The following is a 25,596-nucleotide window of genomic DNA, read 5'->3' as shown; positions in this document are numbered from 1 at the left end:
CAGTCACAGTGCTGTTCATGATGGTGAGTGGGGAAAGTGCAGGTGGGTTTCTCCTAAAGTCCACGATCATCTCCACTGTTTTGAGCGTGTTCAGCTCCAGGTTGTTAAGACTGCACCAGACAGCCAGCTGCTCAACCTCTTTTCTGTAAACAGACTCATCACCGTCCTGGATGAGGCCAATGACTGTAGTGTCGTCTGCAAACTTTAGGAGCTTGACAGAGGGGTCTTTAGAGGTGCGGTCGTTGGTGTACAGGGAGAAGAGGAGAGGGGAGAGAACACATCCCTGAGGGGCACCAGTGTTGGTGGAGCAGCTGTTTGATGTGAATTTCCCCAGTCTCACTAACTGTTGCCTATCTGTCAGAAAGCTGGTGATCCACTGACAGATAGAGCTAGGAACAGAGAGCTGGGTCAGTTTGGTCTGAAGGGCTGTTGGGATGATGGTGTTGAATGCCGAACTAAAGTCCACAAATAGGATCCTCACATAAGTCCCTGTTTTGTCCAGATGTTGCAGGATGAAGTGCAATCCCATGTTGATTGCATCATCCACGGACCTGTTTGCTCGGTAAGCAAACTGGAGGGGGTCCAGTAAGGGTCCAGTGATGTCCTTCAGATAAGCCAGAACCAGTTTTTCAAACGACATCATGACGACAGACGTTAAAACCACAGGTCTGTAGTCGTTAAGTTCTGCTATCTTGGGTTTCTTTGGGATGGGGATGATGGTGGAGCGTTTGAAGCAGGAAGGTACTTCACACAACTCCAGGGATCTGTTGAAGATCTGTGAAAAGATGGGGGCCAGCTGGTCAGCACAGATTTTCAGACAGGCTGGTATAACACCATCTGGGCCTGGTGCTTTTCTTCTTTTGTTCTTCTTGAAGACCTGGCGCACATCATCTTCATAGATTTGAAGAGCAGGAGGTGTGGAGGGTGGGATTGCAGGATGTGTTAATGGTTGTGTAGGGAGATGGTCAGAATGGGTGATGGGGGTTTCAAATCTGCAATAAAACTCATTCAGATCGTTAGCAAGTCGTTGATTAGCCTCAGTGCAAGGGGATGGTGTCTTGTAGTTCGTGATGGCTCTTAGACCTCTCCACACTGAAGTTGAGTCGTTGGAAGAAAACTGGTCTTCCAACTTTTTAGCGTAGGTCTTTTTAGCCGCTCTGATCTCTTTGTTCAGTGTGTTCCTGGCCTGATTGTACAAGACCCTGTCCCCATTTCTGTAGGCATCCTCTTTGGCCTGACGAAGATGTCTGAGTTTTACTGTAAACCATGGCTTATCATTGTTGAATGTTAAATAAGTCCTGGTAGGAATGCATATATCCTCACAGAAACTAATATAGGATGTTACGGTCTCTGTGAGTTCGTCCAGATCGGTGGTAGCAGCTTCAAAAACACTCCAATCAGTGAGGTCAAAACAAGATTGTAAATCCTGCTCTGTTTCGCTGGTCCATCTCTTCACAGTCCTTACTACAGGTTTAGCAGATTTAAATTTTTGCTTGTAGGACGGTATAAGATGAACCAGACAGTGATCAGAACGTCTCACAGCTGCTCGTGGAACAGAGTGAAATGCATCCTTTATTGTGGTGTAACAGTGATCCAATATATTACTGTCTCTGGTGGGACATGTAACATGCTGTCTGTATTTTGGCAGTTCACAGGAGAGATTGGCTTTGTTAAAGTCCCCAAGAATGATTAAAACAGAGTCCGGGTGTTGTTGTTCTGTGTCTGTGATCTGATCAGCAAGTTTCTGTAAAGCTGAGCTCACATGCGCTTGCGGAGGGATGTAAACACTGACCAGAGTGAACGAGTGAAACTCCCACGGCGAATAGAACGGCTTGCAGTTGACAAACTGCATTTCTTAATCAGGACAGCACATCTTCTTTAACACAGTTACATCTGTACACCACCGTTCATTGATGTAAAAGCATGTCCCGCTGCCGCGCGATTTCCCAGTTGATTCTGATTCGCGATCCGCTCTGAACAGCTGAAAGCCCGGCAGATGGAGCGCGCTGTCCGGTATGGCGTCATTCAGCCAGGTTTCCGTGAAACACAGAGCAGCAGAGTGAGAGAAATCCTTATTTGTCAGAGAGAGCAGAAGCAGTTCGTCTGTTTTGTTGGGTAGAGAGCGGAGATTTGCGAGATTGATGCTAGGCAACGGCGTTCGAAATCCGCGCTTCCTGAGTCTGACGAGCGCTCCCGCTCGCTTCCCCCGTCTGCGCGTCCTGAAGCGCTTGATCAGCGCCGCCGCTCCTCCGATAACAACGTTCAGTAAAACGTCTGAATAATTTAAATCCGGTAAAAGATCTTGTGGTGTGTTCTGCCGAATGTTCAGCAGTTCATCCCTGGTGAAACTGATCGTGTTTGTTAAACAAAAAACAGGAAAAACGAACAAAAACAGCACAAACACTGGAGAGCCAAGCACTGAAGCAGCCATCTGCGGCACCATCGAGTACTAACTCGATCGAGTACTAACTTAAGTACAAAATCTTTGTACTTAAGCAAAAGCATTATTACTACTTAGGTTACAGTACATCTGTTTATAGCAAATTAAGCATTAATCAAGACAGTACAATTGCAAAATCATCATCTCCATTAACAATAGGTATCAACATATACACAAGGGATGAAAATTAACTTTTTTGTCCACCTGCCACTGTGGCTGGTTGATTTCAAAATCTACCAGCTACTCAATTTTTTTACCAGCCACTTTCTTGTTTTTAACCAACAATGTGTAACTGCATGTGAAAATTAATACTACAAGATCTACAATATTTAAGCAGTTTATTTATCTCAAGTCTCAATGAAATACTGACATTTTCTCTTTCAGTGATGCTCAAAAATGCTGCCTATCTATGCAGCCTAATAGGTTTTGAAACAGCCGACTCTTGCTGAAGTAACGTTAACTCATTCTCTCAACTCCATAGCCCAACCGGATGATACACTGCACTAAACTTTTTAATGCACAGAAACATTTTTGCAATATTCTAAACAGTTTTCATATGCATTAATAATGTTGTATTTAATTCCAAAGGAAAGGATTCACCAGTAGAAGTGTATTTTTTATTTTTTTTTGTGGTTTAGGGAACACGTGGGGAAAAGTCCCCTGTTCAACACTGTATCACTGAAAGAATTTTCGGTTTGCAAACTTTTACGCCGCCGACAAACGAACGCACTGCGTTTTTAATACATAGTTTTTACGCATCTCGTCACGCCAGAACTGTCAAACACGTGTAGCAATACGATGTTGTTTCTACAAAAAATTAACAGCGTAACAACTTACTAGCAACAGAGCTAACTTCTGAAAAAGTACTTGAAGACTGGAAATAAAATGCATCCCCCGGACAGCAATTGTTAGACACAAGACTGATACTGTTTGCTAGTTTGCTTATTATGCCATTAAAAACAGCAAGATAAACATAAACTGTCCATATAATCTAAAATGTTGCAGAATGCTGGATGAGAATGAACTTACCGGGGTCTAACAGAGAGGTGACAGTATGCAGAAATTTGTACGCGATAACAAATTCAACTCTTCACGCGATCTTGTATATCATGACGATTTGGCTGGTGGCGGGTGATAATTTCCATCCCTGATGTACACTCTCATTTAGATCATCAGAAGATGAATTCATGGATACTAAACATGGTAAAATTACATGATTGAGTGGTTCATATCATAAGCATGCATAAAACAGTATACTAGACAAAAAAACAATATACAAGAACAGTAACAACATACACAATGACCTGAAGTATACGTGTGTTCATTCAAAGAACGTTTTTTCTATGATTTCATTAGAGAAGAGTCCATTTTTATGGCAGCATGTTTCAGAGAGAACTCAGCAGGAGGAAGATCCACTCCACATAAGCCCCTTTCACACTGCACGTTGGACCCGGCAAATTGCTGGAACATTGCCGGGTCACCTTCTGTGTGAAAGCAACCACGTCCTGGGATTGATTCCGGCATTGAACCCGTGTTGGGGACCTAGTAACATTGCCGGGTTCAATCCCGGGACGAGCACTGTGTGAACAAAAGCCAGATCTAATACAGTGTCTTAGTGACTCTTTTTCCAGCTATTTTAAAGGAAGATCAACATTCGCGACGTTGAAATATATGTGCAAACTGTAATGAAGCAAAGATCAGTTAGTTCCTCACTTTCCGCGCTGACGCCAAAATCGTTTGCTTGCTTCAGTGAAAGATTAACGTGCCTAGCGTTTTCGACTCGTACATTACACATCACGCCCTGATGTCACGTGTCATTACGGGACCTTTACGGGTTGTGTGTGAAAGCACGCACATATCCCGGGTAATCACTGGGTGACAGTGCAAAATCTAATGACCCGGGAACAATTGCCGGAACACTTTGCCCGTGTATTTGCCGGAATCGCAATTTGAAAGGGGCTATACTCTTAGGTTGTAAAAGTTATCTGGTCTTGCTGAGGCGTCACAGTTGCCATGGCAACCGGGGGTCTGAAGTCATTCGCAGACATCCTGGCACTTAGTATGTTTATTGGCTGAGGGGTCTGTGATCATTTGTTGATCTAATGGAAATAGCATGATTTGTTGAATCAAATTTAATATGGTGTGTCTGATTGGTCCAAACGCTACAGCTGTTTGGTCATGTTTTTTATAAATATTACTGTTTTTCTGTCATGGAGCAGTTTTAAGAGTTTTTAAGAAAAAATTGAATTGTTTAGACATTACGATGTTACATATTTAGATTATTTAATGTAAATGTAATGTAAAATGTTATTTAATGTAAAAAGTCACTTTGGAATAAATCACAGCATGTTTCATGGTAAATAAATAAATGAATGAATAAATAAAACGTGATGTAAAGGCCAGAAATATTGTAGGTTACAGCTAATTATTTTGCTGACAATCAATTCAGCACCACCGCCATGGATAGCACATTGTTGCATGCAAGAAGGTGCTAAGGTAGAGATATGGGAACACAAAGGCAAGGAAGGCATTACTAGTGCCGTTTTTCCACCGCAGGAACTTTACCCAGGAACTAGGGACTTCGGCCTGGTACTCTGTGTGTTTCCACCGCAGGAACCAGGAACTAAATAAAGTTCTGGGTAAAAAAATGCCCCTCAGAAAGTCCCTGCTGGCGAGGTGGTACTTTTTCAAAATTCCGGAACTTTCGGGGGCGGGACTTGGGCACTAAACATGCTGATTGGTTGAGTTCACGCAGCATTGGTTGAGTTCAAACACCATTTATTCGGATCAACATTTTCAAAATATGACTGTTATTGTTTTCATGAAATGTAATTTTAAAAGTATTTCAGGCGAGAATGTAGTTGTTTAAAACTCGAATCTGGTTTATTTATAAAGACAGCAGAAAACAACAGGTCTGGGGGGGGAAAAGTTCCTGGTACAAATGTTCCGGGTAATTTCGGAGGAAACGCGGCATCGTAGTGCGCACCCCAGCTTTTTCTAGAGAAGAGCATTTTGATAAATATTTGCTCTGTACATATTAATTAGTAAATATGTAAGTGTAAGTGATGTCTTCATTATGTAATGGGGAATATGTCTGTACACCTGAATTTCTTTTCTTTTTTTTATTATTATTATTATTATTATTATTATTATTATTATGTTATTTATTTCAGTTGAATTTAAATTGTATTTTAGTTTTCTGTTTGTTTTGGCAAAATATCTAATTTGTCAGTTGCACAATATAAAGGCTGTGCCAGTCAGTCAACAGTACTAAGATAAACACTTTTTTTTTTACTGTTTGATAATGTTTATGTGAACTTTATTCACATGTATTTCACATTATTTCTGAACATAGTATAATAATAATAAGTGGTTTATTAATGGGACTCGTGTGTTTCATTCTCAGCAATGCAAGAACCTTATACAAAACTTTGAACTTGGAGCCACACCAAGATCCTATATCTCCTAGACTGAACTATTCAGGGCCTTTAAAGTGGACATGTGATGCGATTTTAATTTTTCTCTTTGGAGTGTTACAGCCTCCTGGTGCATAAAGAAGATCTGTAAAGTTGCAAAGACTAAAGTCTCAAACCACACCCTCCAAAAATTGCTTATTCTAAGATGCCCCCACATCTCTATGTCACTATGTGGTAAGATTTGCATAACGCCACCCAGATGTTTATGCAAAGAAAGCCGGCGTAACTTTAATTTTCATAGCTGCCGCTGGCATCATGCTGTGGAGAAGCTGTGTTTCCTTTTGAAAGCGAAGCAACTTTATTTGGTCTTCCAAAAGAGGACACATCTAGAAATCAGTGCTTTAGTAGTATTAACAACACTGTTCAAGAACAATTAAACCCAAATATTCAGATGTGAATATTCAGACAAAGGACTGTTTCCTGTCGGAGTAACCTACAATGCTGGTGTCTGTTTCTATAAAGTGGGGCAAATCCAACTTTGCAAGGTCAGTCTGGCACAGACTCACAGCTGTTAAGTACATTTACATATATCTAAAGGATTTGCCTCTTGATGATTCAAACATGAGTTTTTAGCAGTAGAGTAGAGCTTGTTGTTTGTCGTTTCTCTGATCAAAAATGCAGAATTGGCTAGCTAGCTGCTCAGGATCACATTTTTCAATGCAACTGCGGGCATGCATCTCATATCAGCAGAAAATTAGAGACTGCTGCATTATTTGCCTCACAAAAACCTGGATGTCCTCAGAGGTTCCAGACTCAGTCATTAAGCTCAATGGGTTCTCTTGTTTCGAAGCTCACAACACCAGACACAGAGAGAGAGAGAGCTCCCACGGCTGTTGCAGAAAAGGTGAGTGTACTCTCCCTCTCCTCCAGCATGTGCAGGACAACTAGCCAGGGTTTTTACAGGTAATTTCAACCTCTCCCTCTCTGTCAGTGGTTCCCTCATGCTTCAAAAAATCCACGGTTGTGACCATACCAAAGAAAAATTTAATCACATGCTACACTGACTGGTGGCCCATTGCTCTGAAGCCCATCTTCAGCAAGTGTTCAGCAAGAGACTCATAAGGGACTACTCTTTACTCTATTTGCTTTGTGCTGCCTGCCTCACTGGATCCACTACAATTTGCATATCATAGCAGCCGTTCCACAAATGAAGCTATTACTTTAACCCTACAAACTGCTCTCTCCCAGCTAAAAAATAAGTCAGCCGCCGATCGGTCTGCGCAGTGCTGCACAAAGTCAAACATACCTATTATACAGAAGCTATCACTTGCTCAGAAGCTAATCACCTACCTCCATCCCCAACTCATCCTTTCCTTCAGTCAGGACTTCTCATCGGATATCATCATTGAGTCAGACCACTAAATTATGTTGTTACATAAAATAGTCACTTATGACATCGATGATATCCACTATATTAATCAATAATGTTGGTTCTGTTCAGTTTACCCTAGGGGGTTATTCATGCTCTCCCTGCTCCTATGTATGCTCGGCTGCAGGAATGGGCAGGGAGCGTTTGCCCAAAACAGAACCATACCCCCAACCTAAAATGTATGCTAATTGTAAGTTAACTTTGATGAGTGGTCCTGACAGAATTCAATGTTGTCACATTTTTTCAATATATGAAAACAGAAATTCCTTATGTATTATTCGATATATATTGTAAAATATTATTCTGTACATTTTATAATATAACATTAATTTAATATATTGTTCATTCATGTAATTTTTATTTAATTATGTATTTTTATTTTTTTTATTTTTTTTGCAAGGGCATGCAATGAGTACTGGGGGTTTATCTACCAGAAATAAATGACATAAAAATAAGTAGATTATTTTATTTTTCAGGTAAAATATATCTTGCCAATTACACAAATAACATCAGTTACTCAAAGATGAATCTAGTTGCATATCTGACCATAAAGATACACGGAAGTTGTGAGTGTTCTGAGTGCAGGATTCAAGACACTGACACAGCTCTGTGTTGGGCTTTTCTATTTACACTAGAAATATACACCAGATCAGAACAAAAGAACTGTAAACATTTACTGTCCAGACATTTGTGGAATTTGATTAGATCCATCCACCACCCGAAAAGGAGAACACAATTATCCTGTTTTCAGTCTTTCACACAATATAAATGACTGCTGTGAAATTGAGACATTTTACTGATCACACTAAGGTGATTAAAATGATATCAAACATTAAAAGGAAAGTAAAAAAACAACAGACTGATAAGACAGATCATGTGTGGTTATGTAGTAATTCTTAAAGAGCTTTCCAGTTCTTGAACCAAAGTGGTGAAAGGAAGGAAAGTAGGTTTATTGATGGGTGAGAAGATAAGTTTTGTTATATTTATTTCTTTGAGATCTGTTGTGTAAATTTTATCTGACTAAGGAAATATACAGATACTCACTCAGTACATCTTTGTTTCCAACCAGCAAAGGTAATTTAAACCATTGTTCTTACCTTTGAGGTCTTCTCTGTGGCAATGGAGAGTTCTGCACTTCCTCCCACCAGAACCAGATCAGCTCAGTTGGGTCTTTGCCGCTGCAGAGCTTCGTAATACAGGATCAGGAACAAACTAAAATAATAACTTTACTATTTATAAATTACTCAGAGACTTGTTTAAAGTTTTAAACGCATCACCATTGTACATGGTTTCGCTTTATTTTAAACAATAACTCATGATAACAAAAAGTAAAAGCGTAAGTCTTCCCCCCGAGATGCGGCAGGGGATGTGTCCAGACCATAACATTATATAGTCTTAAAAACAATACATAATTTCTTCTGGATGCCTTTTTCGGTGAAAAACATTAACACATCCGCATGCACACACTCACAGTCAGGTTGCTATGGATACAGGAAGTATGACATTTCCTTTTTTGGCAACCCCTCTTCAGCACACATTACAGCACACAAGTAATTGCTGCTTTATTTTCTTTCCATTAAAGCAAATTCATCTTTCTCTAAGCTGTTACAAAATCTTAAGGCGTAGGCTAAGTAAGTAGCTATTGCTAAACTGCACAGCATCCTCCTCCCTGTGTTGATCAGATAAAACAGATTACAATAAAATTTTTAGTAAGAAAGTCCCTCCTGCAATTCATATTGCAAAATGCATTTCCTTGCACACTCATTATTATATTAGCAAAAAGCAAGCATACGTGACAGTTTCAACTGTTGAGCAAATGTTAACATCATACATTTCTTATTACTGCCTTTTAAGGTTGATGTCTAACAAATTGTATATCTCATTGTTACCTTTTAAGGTTTTTCTGGTTTTGCAACAGAGGTTTGCAATCTCAAGGCCTCGATTCCATTTGCAAGAGACTGCAACTCCAAATTAACATTAACCAACTCAATACAGTTAATGATTTCTCTCATCATTTTTATTATCTTCTTATTCATGACTTCTTGTCTTCGCATCAGTCGAATTATTCTTCTTATCTTAGAAACAATTTTCTGCTGGTCCGTCGGTTGATCTCCTCTTCTGTTTTTCTCGACGTTTGTCTTTCTTCTTTTGTCGTTTGACCTTCTTGCTCCAGTCTCAGTAGATCATCAAAATCAATCTTTAATTACCTGGTTTATTATTACAGTTACCTAGTGAGACACGATTGGGAATATTGTGATTGGGGGACCCCATTCCTAAATTGGGAATCTACCAAACAGATCATATCTCATGATTAGTGAGTTTTATTGCATGATGGGTTTTTTTTTCATGTTGTTGTCTTGAATTCTGTTTGCAGAATCACATCATATACATTTATTGAGAAATAAAATAAAGGATTTCCTATGCTCAGTAAACCCTTTTTTGAGTTGATTATTTTCCCTAATGTCGCAGCATCTGTTTTGCTTTTGCATCTTGACTTTTCAGATGTGATTAATTTTTACCACGATTGAACATTTGTTTCCATTTTTGTCTGCCAAAAGCCACCAGATACTCAAAAGCCCCTTTGTTCTTCCTCTCTTCTCCAGCTTTCCTCAGATCCTCCAGGTTCTTCATCCACTCATCTTTTCCCTCCTCCTTCAGTCTGGGAATCAAGAAATCCAGATGCTGAAGAGTGAAAGCGCTGTCTGATTTTAATGTGATCTTAGAGAGACTCATGATTATCGTGTAAACTTCATTCAGCAGCTTGGACTTTTCTTTTTGAATTTTCTCCAGTTCACAGTTCAGTGTTTTTTCTATGTCAGTTTTATCCTCAGTCTCTTTCTTAATACATTCATGCTTCTTTTTAATATTATCATATATTTTTTTGTCGAAGCTGATTTTATCATTTTCAGCAGTGCCTTCATACTCCTTTTTGAGCTGGTCAAATGTCAGTGTGACTTGCTTTGTCTTCCTCACATATTTTTTGTTCTCTTTGACGTGTTTGCTGTAAAGACACTTTTTTGTACACACAGTACAGCCTTGATTTGTCATAACCGAGCACACTGAGGGACCTATGGCCAACCAGCAGCCCCATTCGTGACAGTTTTCCTGACAGACAGAGCAGCAAGTTGCCTTTCTGTTCCACCACCATTCATTTTCAATGAGGACTTTTTCTTTGAAATATCTTTTGACTGTAAACTCAAAGTTTTCACATCTCCCGATCTTGTCTCTATTCTGTCCGAGGGCTTCTTGAATCTGATTAAGTTCTTCAGTTTTTGACTCTTTATCAGAGATTCGTTCCACCAGATTGTTGACACAGGCCTCAAGTCGACGTCTCTCTTTCAGAACATCTAACGTCATCTGAACACTTTTTCTGTTCTTTTCATCCAGGAGTGTGAAGAACCGATTCATGCTTTTTTCTCCCATTTCCCATGATGTTCTGAATGTGTGCTCATACTCTTCATCTCTTTCCTCTTTCTGTCGGTTGTTGAATAAGAAGTGAACAGGTCTTTTTCTCTCATCTCTTCTGCAGGGTATTTCTGCTGTTTTAATGGCATTAAGAGCATCTGTTGGAGGTCCTCCATCTGAATATGTGAGTAGAAACATTATGTTCTCCTCTATATCTTTACCAAACAGAGACAGAACTGAGTGAAAGATGTAAAACTCTTTGTCAGAGAGACGATTCTGAGACGACTTCATCACAAAACACACTGCATCAATATCATGAATCCCATCCTCATCTGAGAATAATCTCATCAGATACTCAGAAATCTCTCTGTCTTTCTCGTATCCTTCCTCGCATCCTTCTGTGTGTCCGTATCCTGGAGTGTCAATGATGGTCAGAGATATTGGGTTTTCTTCAACAAACACCTCATAAACAGTGATCTCTGATGTCTGGGACTGTGATTGATCTTTACGATTAGTTTCTTCAGTGATTTGATAAAACTCTTGATCATCAAACTTCACTCCCAGTATGTAGTTGATCATGGTGTTGATCATGGTTGTTTTCCCAGCGCCGGTTTCTCCCACCATCAGTATGACTTTGTTCTGTTTGTTTTTGTCTCTTCGTCCATATATCCACTGTCTGACCTTTTTATTAGTCCCATCAATATATTTTTTTTCTGTGTTCAAACGATAAAGTGCTGGAGGACCTTTCTTAATAAGTACGGCATCATGATGAAATCTGCAAAAGATTGATTGAACTGATTTAGCGTCAACACATTTTGGGAGGGTTTGGGGGGGGGGGGGTGTTTGGAGAGAAACTGCACATTCACTTACGCCATACTATGAGGTTCATCCATGCTTTTGCGCCGTTCTGTTGTCATTCTTTCTGTGATTTAAGAAAACACTAAGTAAATATGTGAATGCATGTTTCATTTGCATACATCAGATTGTTACATAATGCAAGTCGAATTTTATTTTTTTAGTGAACTATCCCTTTAAAAAAACATACAATTCAGAGGTTTGTGGCATTTTCTTTATCTTATGACATATAAGAGGTCGGTTTGGATCTCTTGTTATTTTCCTCCAGTGCAAGACACAGACCAGTAATTATACAGTATATCATCACATCATAGGCCCTGCTTCCTCAAGCTAACACATTTTAGTTTTTTCTTATCGCAATGTTTTCCTTTACAGTTCGGTACAATCAGTACAAGCTCCCCACTTTTGATATCATGGAAATTCGTCCCCCGCACTTTTCCGGTCAAGTGTGTTCGTATAGAGGTTTTCAAGAGCTGGTGTAAATAAATATAGATTTAAACTCAAAGAGACAGGATTGTCTGCGCATGACCTGGTGTTTTTTTCGGACAGAGAAGGCAAGATGAACATCACAGAGAGCTAAACTCTCCTGCAGTGTGTGTGTGTTTCATTCATACTCGAAGCTGGAGCGCACTCTCGCGCAGAAAGTCATAACAGGAAACTCCTAATATGGACAAAACTGTCCAGCTATCACTGTATGAAAACAGTTGTTTTCGGTTTTGTTTTTTTATTAAATAGCATTTATTGGAGTATAGAAACTATTCTGCCTTATTATGTGATAAAAGTGTTTGTATTATATAAACAAATCATTATTATTTGTTATTGTCCAGCCGTTATAGATTTCTAAGCCAATTAAAGCTAGAAATTAGAGAAAAATTAAAGTTGCCAATAGTATCCACTACCAGTCAAAAGTTTTTTAACAGAAAGGTTGTTAATGTTTTTTAAATTAGTCTGTTCTGTTCACCAAGCCTGCATTTATTTGATCCAAGCACTGCAAATCAGTGAAATTTTTAAATATTTTTACTAGCCTATTTAAAATAACTGTTTTCTATTTGAATATATTTCAAAATGTAATTTATTGAGATTTCAAAGCTGCATTTTTTTACATCATTACTCCAGTCACACGATCCTTCAGAAATAATTCTGATATACTGATTTGCTATTTAAAAAAACTATTATGATAATGTTGAAAACAGTGGAGTAGATTTTTTCAGGTTTCTTTGATAAATAGAAAGTTCATAAGAGCAGCATTTATCTGACATATAAATCTTGTAAAATTATGTCTTTATCATCACTTTTGAACAATTTAAAGAATCCTTGCTATATAAAAATATTAATTTCTATAATTTATTTTCCAAAAAATAAAAAAATAACACTGACTCTAAGCTCTTGAATGGTGTAGTGTATAATATTGCAAAAGCTTTTTATTTCACACAAATGCTGATCTGTAGATCCTTCTATTCATCAGAGAATACTGAAAAGAAATTACTCATCTGTTTTAAATATTGACAATCAGCATTTTATAATGATTTCTGATTAATGTGATGCTGAAGACTGGAGTAATTATGCTGAAAATACAGCTTTGATTACAAAAATACATTACATTTAAAAATATATTCAGATAGAAAACAGTTATTTTAAATAGCATAAATATTTCACAATATTACTGCTTTTGCTGTACTTTAGGTCAAATAAAGGCAGGCTTGGTGAGCAGAAGAGACTTCTTTGAACAACATTACAAGTCTTACTGTTCAACAACTGTTGACTAGATGCACTGTAAATGTACTGTAGAATTTACAGGATTTTACTGGCAAAAAAGTTACCAATAAAATCCTGTAAAAATGATGTTAATTGATGTAAAATGGATTACAGGACATTACTGCAAAGCAAATTACAGTTAATTGCTGTATGTGAAATACAGTAGTTTGTAGTATTTTTTACAGTAACATTGAATTTTACTAGTAGTTTATTTTACAGCAATTTTTTTGTAAATTCACTGAAGTACAGTATTTACCTGGCAAAAAAGTTGCCAATAAAGTCCTGTAAATATATTTTACAGCATTTTTTTGTAATTTCATTAAATTACAGTATTTAACTGGCAACAAAAGTTGCCAATAAAATCATGTAAATACCCCTAAATACAATATGATGTTGTAATAATTTACAACCCATTCTCACTCCAAACGCGTCAAAAACCGAAGCATGGTCAAGCGCCCCTAGCGTCACTTTTATGACGCCAAATGTGCCTCTCGGCGTCGAATATCGAAGCACTACGACCTTCTTTGCTTTCAGTGGGAAACTTTTGGCGTCAGAATTCGACACGAGGACATGAGATGTTTATAGCTATGAAATCACGTTCAAGAAGTCTCATTCAGCCCACATCGCGATACTTGCCATCAGTTCCACAGTTTGGGTGAGTAGTCATATATACGCTCTTTTAATGCCTTTTATAAAATGTATTCTGTCTTCTTTATTAATCAGATTAGTGCCATATGTTTAATCGATGTATTTTATCGGTCATCCGCGGCTGTCTTTGAGTTTCATTGCGTTTAAATAAATGAACACAGCTGCTAATTAGTCTGATTAAACTCTATCTGTCACATGACGTGCCATAGACCTTCGATCCGTTTTATATTATTATTAATTTCAGGATCAGTGATGTAAGTTGTATTTGTTGTAAAATCATCGTAATCACGACACTTACAATAGTAATAAATGAAATGTGAAGTTAAAACACAGTAAACGGACATTAGTAACTGTAACTGTAGTTTTACTATGGTATATTAATAATCAATACAACATACAATAATCACCAAACCAGCTATGTTTGTATCACTGTAATGTTAGTGTTTTTATGTGCTGTTATATGACAGATATCACAGTAATCATATGTTCTGTACCATGCTTTTAATACCTTTTAATGTAAATAAAAATAAATATATAAATAAATAAATAAATAATTAAAAAATATATTTTTTATCTTGCAGTTCATTCATATCAGTTTATATCTAAATATTATGCTCACAGATCATTATTAACATTCTGTATATAATTCAATTTTATTTACTCTCCCCTTTTTATTATTTTTATTTTTATTTTTAGCTGAAAAGACGTAAAGGCAGTCAGCACAGTGGTGTTTCTGGAGAGGTATTCCTTCAGAAATGGAGAAGACAGAAAGCTGCGGAGGCAGATATTTGCAGCAGTAAGTCTGTGATAGTTTGTCCCTTTTATCAAACATTCCTGCTGTTATAATTTGTACAGCATTTGTTGTTTCTTAAACTGTTGCATTGTCCAAATACCCACACTTGCCATCTTTTCCCTTGACCACTTGATTACTTATTTGAAGTCTTTCCTGTATTTGGCCTAGTGTTCGAGTGAGCATGATGACCACGAGTGTGTGTCGAACTTTTCATGACCTGATGACTGTGTTTCCCAATCCTGATCCTGGAGAACCCCAGCACTGCATGGTTTTGGTGTCTCTCTTATCTGCCTTGGAGTCTTCACTGATGAGCTGATGAGTTGAATCAGGTGTGTTTGATCAGGGAGACATCTCAAATGTGCAGTGTTGGGGTTCTCCAGGACCAGGATTGTGAGCCACTGCCTTATGGGACACTTATGTGTTTACAGAGATTTTTAATATCTAATTATCAATATTTCACATACTGTACATTGGACAGCTTTCCGTGACCTCTTGTGAGATCTCGGCAAAAAGTCTGACGATTTATTCCAAAACATGATGCATGATGGGATACACTAAGCTTTGTATAGCGCTCCGGAGCAGTATTGGAGAGGTTTAGTGTGTGTTAAGGACGCTGTGCTTTGGCATTATTAAGACCGGGGACAGTCTCGTTCACACACTGTCACGTACACACACTCTCAAGTGGCCAAGACTGCAAGTGTGGGTATCTGTACAGGGTCAAAGTCTTAAAAATGATCCCTAAACACAGTCGCACATCACAGTCTTAATAATCCAGTTTAACACTCTATGACATTGTACAAGCCCCAGGACGGTCTCATCTGACACTATCAAAAGAATTCATATGACTATAGCTTGCTATTAATTACTTGCTTTCAATAATGGATGCATTTAACATTTAATTATACAGCATCTTTACAGAGGCTGCTTTTATGGTCTAAACAAAACCCAGTGTAATGTATAAGTTGAATGTAATGTAATATTTCCTTCCTTTCTGTCTTACAGGATTTTTTGCAGATAAGACTGGAGGTCTCCATCATGCACAAGGACTCACCTCGTTAATTCTTTATCCCCCGCACACACAGAAATGGTCCCTGGATCAGTGATTAGACTTTGCAGTGGTTTGATTTTTGCAGAAGATGTAACTTTGTTTTAACTATAAGCTCATAATGAATACATTGCAGAACCAGTGATGAAAACAATAGTTAAAAATAGTATTTTTCGTATTGATAAAGCGTTTTGTTCTCTTTTTCAAGCTTCATACAGTAGACTTTTTAGACTTTAATTAAGAGTTTTAGTAAAGGAGATATTCATACACAGTCATCCCCTAGCTCCAGTCGTGAATTCATGATGTTATGTCAAAGCTAGCAGGTGTTTGTTTTCCTGAACACTTTCTCTGTCTTTCATTGTTCAGACAATCAGTGTTTATTTGATGCTGTGCTGATTGAGTTTTATAGATGATATTGCACACTTGACATGCATGTCTTCATGGTGTTTTTTTGTGAGTTTGAAACATTTACATTGTGTTGTATAACATTTTGGTCAATTTAATTTTTAAGAAAATTGATCTTTTTCCAGTGTTCTCTGAAAGACATACTGTATTTACTGTTTTGTTTTTTAATAAAAGCATTTTCATTTTTATACTGAAAATAGTTAATGTTTACAACATAACTGCCTTTTTATTCTTTATGGTGGCAAAAACGAGCGATGCAGTGACAGAGGATGCAGTGTAGTACTTTGGGCATGTCATCTTTAAATGAGGTTGACATATCAATAAATAATGGAAGATCCTTACAAAAATATGCATTTTTATTATGCTTTATGTATTTATTTGTTCATTCATTCATTCATTTATAATTTCAGTTTTTATTCCTAGAGTTCAAATGGTAGAGAATGGTCAATCACAGAAACACAAATGTGAACAATTTTAACTTTAAAACACAATGTAATATACAATGTAAATTTTAGAAGCACATCATTTGATTAGTAAATATATTTGTCTTTGGTCAAAAAAAAAAAAATCTTAAAAATGTGTCTTATATTTAATGAGAGGAATCTATCTGTTGGATACAACTGCGACTGCTGGGCATGTGCACATCAATATTGCCCAGTTTTTGTCAAGCTGGACAACGGAGGAAGGTGAAGACGTTAATAAAACATAATCTAATAAGTAGCAAGCTTAATCTATTGTTAACCGAATCTATCCCTTCAGCCGAAAAATGAAAGACGTCGGTCATAAATGGATAAGGAAGTGTGACGCCGCTGCTAAGCTTTAATGTCATTGGCTGTGAATTTTCAGGACAGTCTGTGGTTGGACTATCTTTTAACCCATATTAAACAGCGCATCATGTTAAAAAGTATGTTTCGCTGCTATCATCACATTAGTAATATATTAAGTCAACAATGAAGTGTTGCTATCTTGAGAAAAATGACATCTTTAGCGAGATCCTATCCCTAACCCTAAGCATAACTTCAATGAACTACAAAAAACAGCCCCCTAGTGTTGCCTTTCCATAGATAGAACGACGGAGGCTTGTGGGTAATGTAGTTTAAAACTTTTTATTAACGAAACAAAATAAATTATTTATTTTAAGGAAAACTGGATATCTAAATATATGTTCATTGTGCAAACCTCTATGATATATTTGAGAGGCAGGCTGAAATGTGGTATTTTACAGTGAGCAATATTTAAAATGCCTTTATGACAGCTTTCCATTTATTTCTGAAAACTGAGCTCAACATTATTTTATCAGCATAGCATAAGTAATAATCCTGCCCATTTTCTCTTTGATATGTTAATTGGACTCTGATTTACAGCCATTTGAAATGTACAGTTTTGGGCTCTTCCGGGGGGTGCTACTGGGCCCCTTGGGGTAGAAGGGCAGTAAAACCTACATATATGTATTCTCCTCATCATGGACAACAAACTGAGCTGAGTCACATTTATATCTGACAGTTTTCACAGTCCTCTGTTTTCTATTCTATTCATCATGACTATTATACCTTTTGACAGGACATTGTGAGGCCATCTGATGAAACATTGAAAAATTAGAAAGAAATGATTTAATAATGAAAATAATAGATTATTTCTTTGATTTTTTAAGTAAACATCAATAAATATAATGGATGAACCTGCAACAACTTGCCTTTATCTATTCCCCACTGTAAAGCAGTAATCAAGGACAATGTATACACATTGTGATACTTCACTATTACACAAGGACAAATTCATGCAGTGCTAAGAATATTAATTTATATATATATATATATATATATATATATATATATATATATATATATATATATATATATATATATATATATATATATATAACTAATTAGCAAAAATCAGTGTAAAAATGTCCTCCTCACCCCTGTATCTTGCTCCTCAGGTGCTGGACATCAGTAATGTGCGTGCTCTTGGTTTTAATGCAGTACAAGATCCACATTGATCATTCCTGCTACATTCTCAGTTATCCCTCAAGTGTTTGTAACAATAAAGCCCATGGCACCATCTTGTAATGCAAAATAATTAATCTCGTAACTCACTTTATTTCACAAAAAAATTTGCATATTTGCTACTAATATATAAAAAATTACTTTCTGGTGTATTGATGTCCCAGATGTCATTAATCTGATCAAAAATGTTTATGTCTTAAATAAAAAAATAATCCCAATAATTAATATGTAGTTTTACATGTGACACAGTCACATCCAGTCATCTGTGATACAGATCATGTGATACATATAAGACATGTGATACTGTTCCAGAAAATAATGATTCCCATCATCACATCTAAACTGGTTTCATCTCCCCATCGTGTTCTTCTTCTCTCGTGTCTGGAAACAGTTTGTGGTTGATATCCAGCACTGATGTGGTGTAGCTTCTCTCAGTCAGAGGATCTCTCAGTCCTAACATCGCAGACCTGGTCAAAGTAAAACAAACAATCCAGATGAAGTTGTTTAATGGACAGAGAGCGCAGCTTATGTTCTGTGTGGTTTTAGCAGGGTGAGCAACTATGACCCTTGTAGTACTGTACACTTACCATTCTTCAAGCTGCTTTAAGACCTTTTGAGAAGCTTTTTCTCTGAAGACAATTTACCACATCCTCTTCTTTCACTCCTTTCAGGAGCATCACTTGGTCAAAACCCCTCATTTGGCTGATGAGATCATCTGTACAAATAAAAATACTGCAATAAATATGTCATTCTGCAAGAATTAAGAAAAAGTTACAGAGGCAAAGGACTTTCTCATGAGACTCCATTAGCATGTGTAGTTCTCAGAGACTCTAGAATTCATCTATTGTTGCAGTAAATGTGTTTTCTTCCTCTAGAATCTTTCTCCAAAGTTCCTGACTTCTCTCACAAATGTATTTTAGTCTGTGCAGTGTAAGGCCTGGCTTCAAACCAATCAACTATCAATTCACAATTTATAACATAACATTTACAAAACAATGAAATAATGTCAATTGGTGTTTATATCAATTAAACCACTTTCATGATACTTGTCTACTTTTAAAACAGGTGGTGTGTTTTTAAAAACGTAATATTAAAAATGTCCAGTCACACTTTGCTAACATGCTGTAATTGTAATAGTATAAAATGAAATCAAGGCTGACATGACCAGTTCTGTGAGAGATCATCATAAAATGTTGTATAACACAGCATTGCTTCAACACACACATACCAGAGGACTTCTGTTTGTTTGAGCTCAAGATGGCCATCTTCATTCCTCATCCTGAGCAAATCATTTCCTTGGTCTGCCTTCTCTTCTGTGAAACAAGATAATCTCTACTTACTCTGTGTGCAATTAATATTGTTCATTAAACATATAATTAAGTTAATTTAAAGTAAGATTCAGACCAGAGCATTTGATGAGTAAATGTTGATTAAAAAATATTCTAAACAAATGTACCTGGGAAAAGCTGATCATGGCAAGATTCGCTGAGACTCAGTAATAGCTCTTAAGTAATAGCTAGTTTTTAGGAAGGTTTGTGAGGGTTGGCTCTTAAAAAAGCTGTTGAGCTCGATATTTTAGAAATGAAAAAGAAGAACAGCATTATCTGCAAAAAATCCTGTAAGACAGAAAGAAGGAAATATTATTAATTATGTGCAACTTATACATTACACTGGGTTTTGTTTAGACCATAAAAGCAGCCTCTGTAAAGATGCTGTATAATTAAATGTTAAATGCATCCATTATTGAAAGCAAGTAATTAATAGCAAGCTATAGTCATATGAATTCTTTTGATAGTGTCAGATGAGACCGTCCTGGGGCTTGTACAATGTCATAGAGTGTTAAACTGGATTATTAAGACTGTGATGTGCGACTGTGTTTAGGGATCATTTTTAAAAAATTAAATTGACCAAAATGTTATACAACACAATGTAAATGTTTCAAACTCACAAAAAAACACCATGAAGACATGCATGTCAAGTGTGCAATATCATCTATAAAACTATCAGCACAGCATCAAATAAACACTGATTGTCTGAACAATGAAAGACAGAGAAAGTGTTCAGGAAAACAAACACCTGCTAGCTTTGACATAACATCATGAATTCACGACTGGAGCTAGGGGATGACTGTGTATGAATATCTCCTTTACTAAAACTCTTAATTAAAGTCTAAAAAGTCTACTGTATGAAGCTTGAAAAAGAGAACAAAACGCTTTATCAATACGAAAAATACTATTTTTAACTATTGTTTTCATCACTGGTTCTGCAATGTATTCATTATGAGCTTATAGTTAAAACAAAGTTACATCTTCTGCAAAAATCAAACCACTGCAAAGTCTAATCACTGATCCAGGGACCATTTCTGTGTGTGCGGGGGATAAAGAATTAACGAGGTGAGTCCTTGTGCATGATGGAGACCTCCAGTCAAATAAAACAGGGGAGAGAAAATAAAATTGAATTATATACAGAATGTTAATAATGATCTGTGAGCATAATATTTAGATATAAACTGATATGAATGAACTGCAAGATGAAAAAATATTTTTTTTAATTATTTATTTATTTATTTATATATTTTTTTGATTTACATTAAAAGGTATTAAAAGCATGGTACAGAACATATGATTACTGTGATATCTGTCATATAAAAGCACATAAAAACACTAACATTACAGTGATACAAACATAGCTGGTTTGGTGATTATTGTATTGTTGTATTGATTATTAATATACCATAGTAAAACTACAGTTACAGTTACTAATGTCCGTTTACTGTGTTTTAACTTCACATTTCATTTATTACTATTGTAAGTGTCGTGATTACGATGATTTTACAACAAATACAACTTACATCACTGATCCTGAAATTAATAATAATATAAAACGGATCGAAGGTCTATGGCACGTCATGTGACAGATAGAGTTTAATCAGACTAATTAGCAGCTGTGTTCATTTATTTAAACGCAATGAAACTCAAAGACAGCCGCGGATGACCGATAAAATACAGCGATTAAACATATGGCACTAATCTGATTAATAAAGAAGACAGAATACATTTTATAAAAGGCATTAAAAGAGCGTATATATGACTACTCACCCAAACTGTGGAACTGATGGCAAGTATCGCGATGTGGGCTGAATGAGACTTCTTGAACGTGATTTCATAGCTATAAACATCTCATGTCCTCGTGTCGAATTCTGACGCCAAAAGTTTCCCACTGAAAGCAAAGAAGGTCGTAGTGCTTCGATAGTCGACGCCGAGAGGCACATTTGGCGTCATAAAAGTGACGCTAGGGGCGCTTGACCATGCTTCGGTTTTTGACGCCTTTGGAGTGAGAAATGGGTTGTAATTTAACAAAGAAACTGCTTTAAAGAATAATTTTAACAGTAAACTATAAAATACTGATATAAATGCATTATCATGAGCTTAATACATTTACAAATGAATAAAAAACAAGTCAATGATGTTGCAAATAAGTATTTATTAAAACTGGCAGAAAGACATTGCAAGGCTTTTACTGGTAAAATAAATTTTTCAGTCTTCTAACAGTTAAATCTTATAATAAAAATAGCATAGCATCACAAATAACTGTTTAAAAAAAGTCATATTCAGAGTAGAATATTAACTTTCTATTAAAATGAAGGTCAATCAACAGAATTTGTATAATTTTGTTTTAAAGAAAAGGATTCAAATAAAAGGCTGGAATCAACATTAAATCACAAATTCTGTTGATTTGAGCTTATGTTCTATTAAATTAAGAATATTCCTGCAAAAGACAATTTAATAAATACATACTGAAAGTCCATAAACTTTCTGAGATGAGCACACACATGAGGGTTGTCCCTCTTCTCTGAGACTTTTCCACTTGTTTTGCCTCTATGTGTCTGTCTTGTATCCAGTGAGTGTTGTGATTCCAAGAAAACATCTGCACATAAAAACAAGCAAAAGCATCAAGATAAAGTTATGTATCAAATGAAACTAGCTCAATAAAATAAATGTCAAAATGACACTTATACAATACAATCAGCATTTACCAATACTTAAAAGGTTACTCCACCCCAAAATGAAAATCTTACCCTCATGTCGATCCAAACCCGTAAAAGCTTCGTTCGTCTTCGGAACACAATTTAAGATATTTTGGATGCAACCGGAAACATTGCGACTGTCCCATAGACTCTCCAGTAAATACCACTGTCAAGGCCCAGAAAAGTATGAAAGACATCATCAGAATAGTCCATCAGTGGTTCAACAGTAACGTTATGAAGCGACGACAATACTTTTTGTATGCGAAGAAAACAAAAATAAGGATTTATTCAACAATTAGTCTCCTCTGCGTCAGTGTAGTGCTATTTTTGGAGAGTATCTGTTGGACACACTACATAGCCTGTTCTGCGTCAGCTGGGTCACATGGACATGCATTCTATATTTATTTACGCTTTGATTTGAACGAAAACAGCGTATCCGTCTGGTGCGGCTGACATAATAAAAAATAACGACTTTGTTGAATAAAGTTGTTCTTTTTGTTTTCTTTGCATACAAAAAATTACAGTTGAACCACTGATGGCAGATGGACTATTCTGACAATCCTTTTCATACTTTTCTGGGCTTAGACATTGTTAATTGTTTGGCAGTCAGTGGGACAGACGCAAGCCTCCCGGTTCTCATCTGAAATATCTTAAACGAAACGAACATAGCTTTTACGGGTTTGAACGACATTAACAGTTAACAGTGATGAATGACTACATTTTCATTATGGGGTGGAGTAACCCTTTAAATAAGTAACCTTATTCGCAAATGAAATTACTTAAGTAAAACTTGTTACCTTTGAAAATATTAATGTGTGCAAAAGATGCCTGCTCCCGGGACGCACAATGTTGAGGTATGAATTCACAACCATCTGACCCTCAAAGTCAAAAGCCACTGGGTGGACCTGAAATGAGTATAAGCAATAATGTAACCTACAATGCAGTATTTCAATATAAAATGTAATCTAAATTACAAGTTTATCAAATTATTTAAATAATTAATACATTACCTAATAAAATCAGCTTCAGTGTCTTGAAGCATCAAGCATTTCTCCACCTCAGCTGCTATTCTTTGCACCTAAAAGACATAAAGAAAATAATCTTGTGATTTCTTTAAAGCATTATGTACTGTAAATGAGACCAAAATGAACACCCAAAAGGCATATATTTTAGAATAAACAAACTATTATAAATTATATAATTTATAATTATAAATTGTAATATTACATTGTAGAACTGTACCACCAATCAAATAAAATAATTAACAGTGCAAAATTACAACTGTGTAATGACATGAAATTTGAAAATACAATTAATAAATGTTGGAAAAATGCAATGCTACTTATGAAACTAATCCGCCATTAGGTGGCAGTAAATAACTTAATGAGGGAATCAACTGAGTCATTCATTGAACCGATCCGTTCAAAAAGATGAATCATTCAGCAAAAACACCGTTGAGTTTTGATTTGAGAATGAGCAAAATAGTTTTGCTTTGGTCTTTGTTTGGAACTATATGCGTCGGTGAAATACAACAACAGTTAATATTGTGTCTAAAAAAGTAAGTAACTTGTTAACTAATTGTTTATTGAACTATGTATTTGCAATCGTGATACTCAGCAAAACAGCTCACTTGTGATGCTTCTTATATCATATGTTATAAATAAACTCAACAGTTGAACATTTACCTCATGTATTTTCTGTGAGTTTATGTGTGAGGTTAAGCTTGTTTTGATGTTGAATGAAAGGTTAATATAATCAAAATCAGTCTCGCGTTTCGATGCTTCCTCAGTCTTTTTTTATTTATTTTTTTTATTTTTATTTTTTAATCAGGCTAACTTGTCCAGTCGGGCATATAAAGATGTCTTTCGCTTATTATAGTAAGGCGTCGAGTCAATATGGGATAGTTGAACACATATAAACGAATGAAATTTCAAATTTTGCTGTTCTTCAGTTATTTAGATAGATAGTAACCTTAGTTACTATGACAATCGTTCGCATAAGTTAAACACTACTTTTGGCGTAACTATGCTATGATAGCAATTCCCAGTTTACTGCACAGAAGTTACCAAGGCCACTAAATGTCAGGATAGGAGGCTATTGTGACATGAAATCACTTATACATTAACTTAAATAAATATAAAAGGATATATTTCTTAAGTATAATTAAGTGAACTTACCAGGAATTATGAATAAAGCCTCTTATCTTCAATCGTTCTCGAGCTGCTCCAGTCGTCGGGTTTCAGATTTGAATGATGCACGTGCAATCCCATAATGCCACACTACAGTAAGTTAGTGTAAAAAGCAGGAACTACAGTGACAACACCTGATTCTTGTAAATGAATTACAGTTGACGTGGAAATATACTGTTAACAACTGTAAAACCTTATTTGACCCATAATGCATTGCGAATTACAGCTGCATCTTGTAAAATGTTTATACAGTAAAATTCTGTAAAATTTTGCTGTAGAAACTACAGCAATTTTTTACAGTGTGGCTACACCCGTCTTGCAGTATATCTTTTTGTTTATGGCACAGAAATTCCTGTCTCTGTTTCGACTTCTTTACACATTTTATAAGCTCATCACCAGTTAAAGCACAATATGTAACTACAGATAAGAGTTAATGATTAACTCCAAAACTGCTTTAGTCTTAATTTTAAAACATTGTCTGCTTCTGCATGGGAAAAATCTGTCCACCCAGTTTGGGCAGTCAGCCAAAAATCAATTCTTGCTGCGCAACTGCTGGAGCATTAAAAAAGGGGGCTTTTAAAAGCGGTTTTGGAGCGTAAATTAAAAAAAATTCACACACACACACACACACACACACAATTGTGATACTTTGGACAAATATCACAGTATTAAGAAGATGCTTTGTTATTCTAGATCTGTGTTTTTAATTTCAGTTTCGTTTTCAAGCGTTTTATTTCGCTGCGTCATCTTACTAAATTATCATCACAACTCAGATTTTTAAGACTGTAATAATAAATGCAAATGTAATAATCCAACCTTATCACAGGCAGTCTTGATCACGACTTTTGTGTTTTGCGTGCGTCCTGCTGGAAAATGCGATGAAAGCAGAGGAGCTCGAGCTCAGACTCCACGCGTCACTACAGATGAACTCTGTGTTACAGCGAGACGACAAGAACCGAGTTAACCTCAACTTGCACAGAACCAGTCTATACAGCTTGGTTAAAAACATCTATATCACAAGAAAGATAAACAAAGGGTAGCTATATTTACCCGAAATGAAGTTAAAACAAGAGTACTTTCAGCTTGTAGCTCCTCCCTCCTCCTTTCTGTGTTTTTTTTTTCTGCCCCAAAACAGGCCGGAAACCAACAGGTGCGGTCAAGCCTGCCACGTCAACGCTCTCTG

General features: G+C 36.4%; 1 protein-coding gene across 1 annotated transcript; it reads right to left on the bottom strand.

Annotated features, from left to right (window-relative positions):
• Nucleotides 1-8,537: 8,537 nt before the first annotated feature.
• On the bottom strand, nucleotides 8,538-25,596 carry LOC113047096 (uncharacterized). Its single transcript, XM_026208353.1, has 4 exons — nucleotides 25,464-25,596; nucleotides 25,230-25,343; nucleotides 11,561-11,612; nucleotides 8,538-11,465 (listed from the first exon to the last, which is right to left on the bottom strand). The coding sequence occupies exons 3-4, from the start codon at nucleotides 11,605-11,607 to the stop codon at nucleotides 9,794-9,796; spliced, it is 1,719 nt and encodes a 572-aa protein (XP_026064138.1). The 5' UTR covers nucleotides 11,608-11,612; nucleotides 25,230-25,343; nucleotides 25,464-25,596; the 3' UTR covers nucleotides 8,538-9,793.

Source organism: Carassius auratus, chromosome 28 (genome assembly GCF_003368295.1).
Source record: "Carassius auratus strain Wakin chromosome 28, ASM336829v1, whole genome shotgun sequence".
NCBI lineage: Eukaryota > Metazoa > Chordata > Actinopteri > Cypriniformes > Cyprinidae > Carassius > Carassius auratus.
This window is presented reverse-complemented; position numbering and strand designations above follow the sequence as displayed.

Coding starts and splice junctions, on each gene's coding strand:
- LOC113047096 (XM_026208353.1), bottom strand. CDS start 11,607: ATGACAACAGAACGGCGCAAAAGCATGGATGAACCTCATAGTATGGC. Junction 11,466..11,560: donor GATGAACCTCATAGTATGGC/GTAAGTGAATGT, acceptor AATCTTTTGCAG/ATTTCATCATGATGCCGTAC.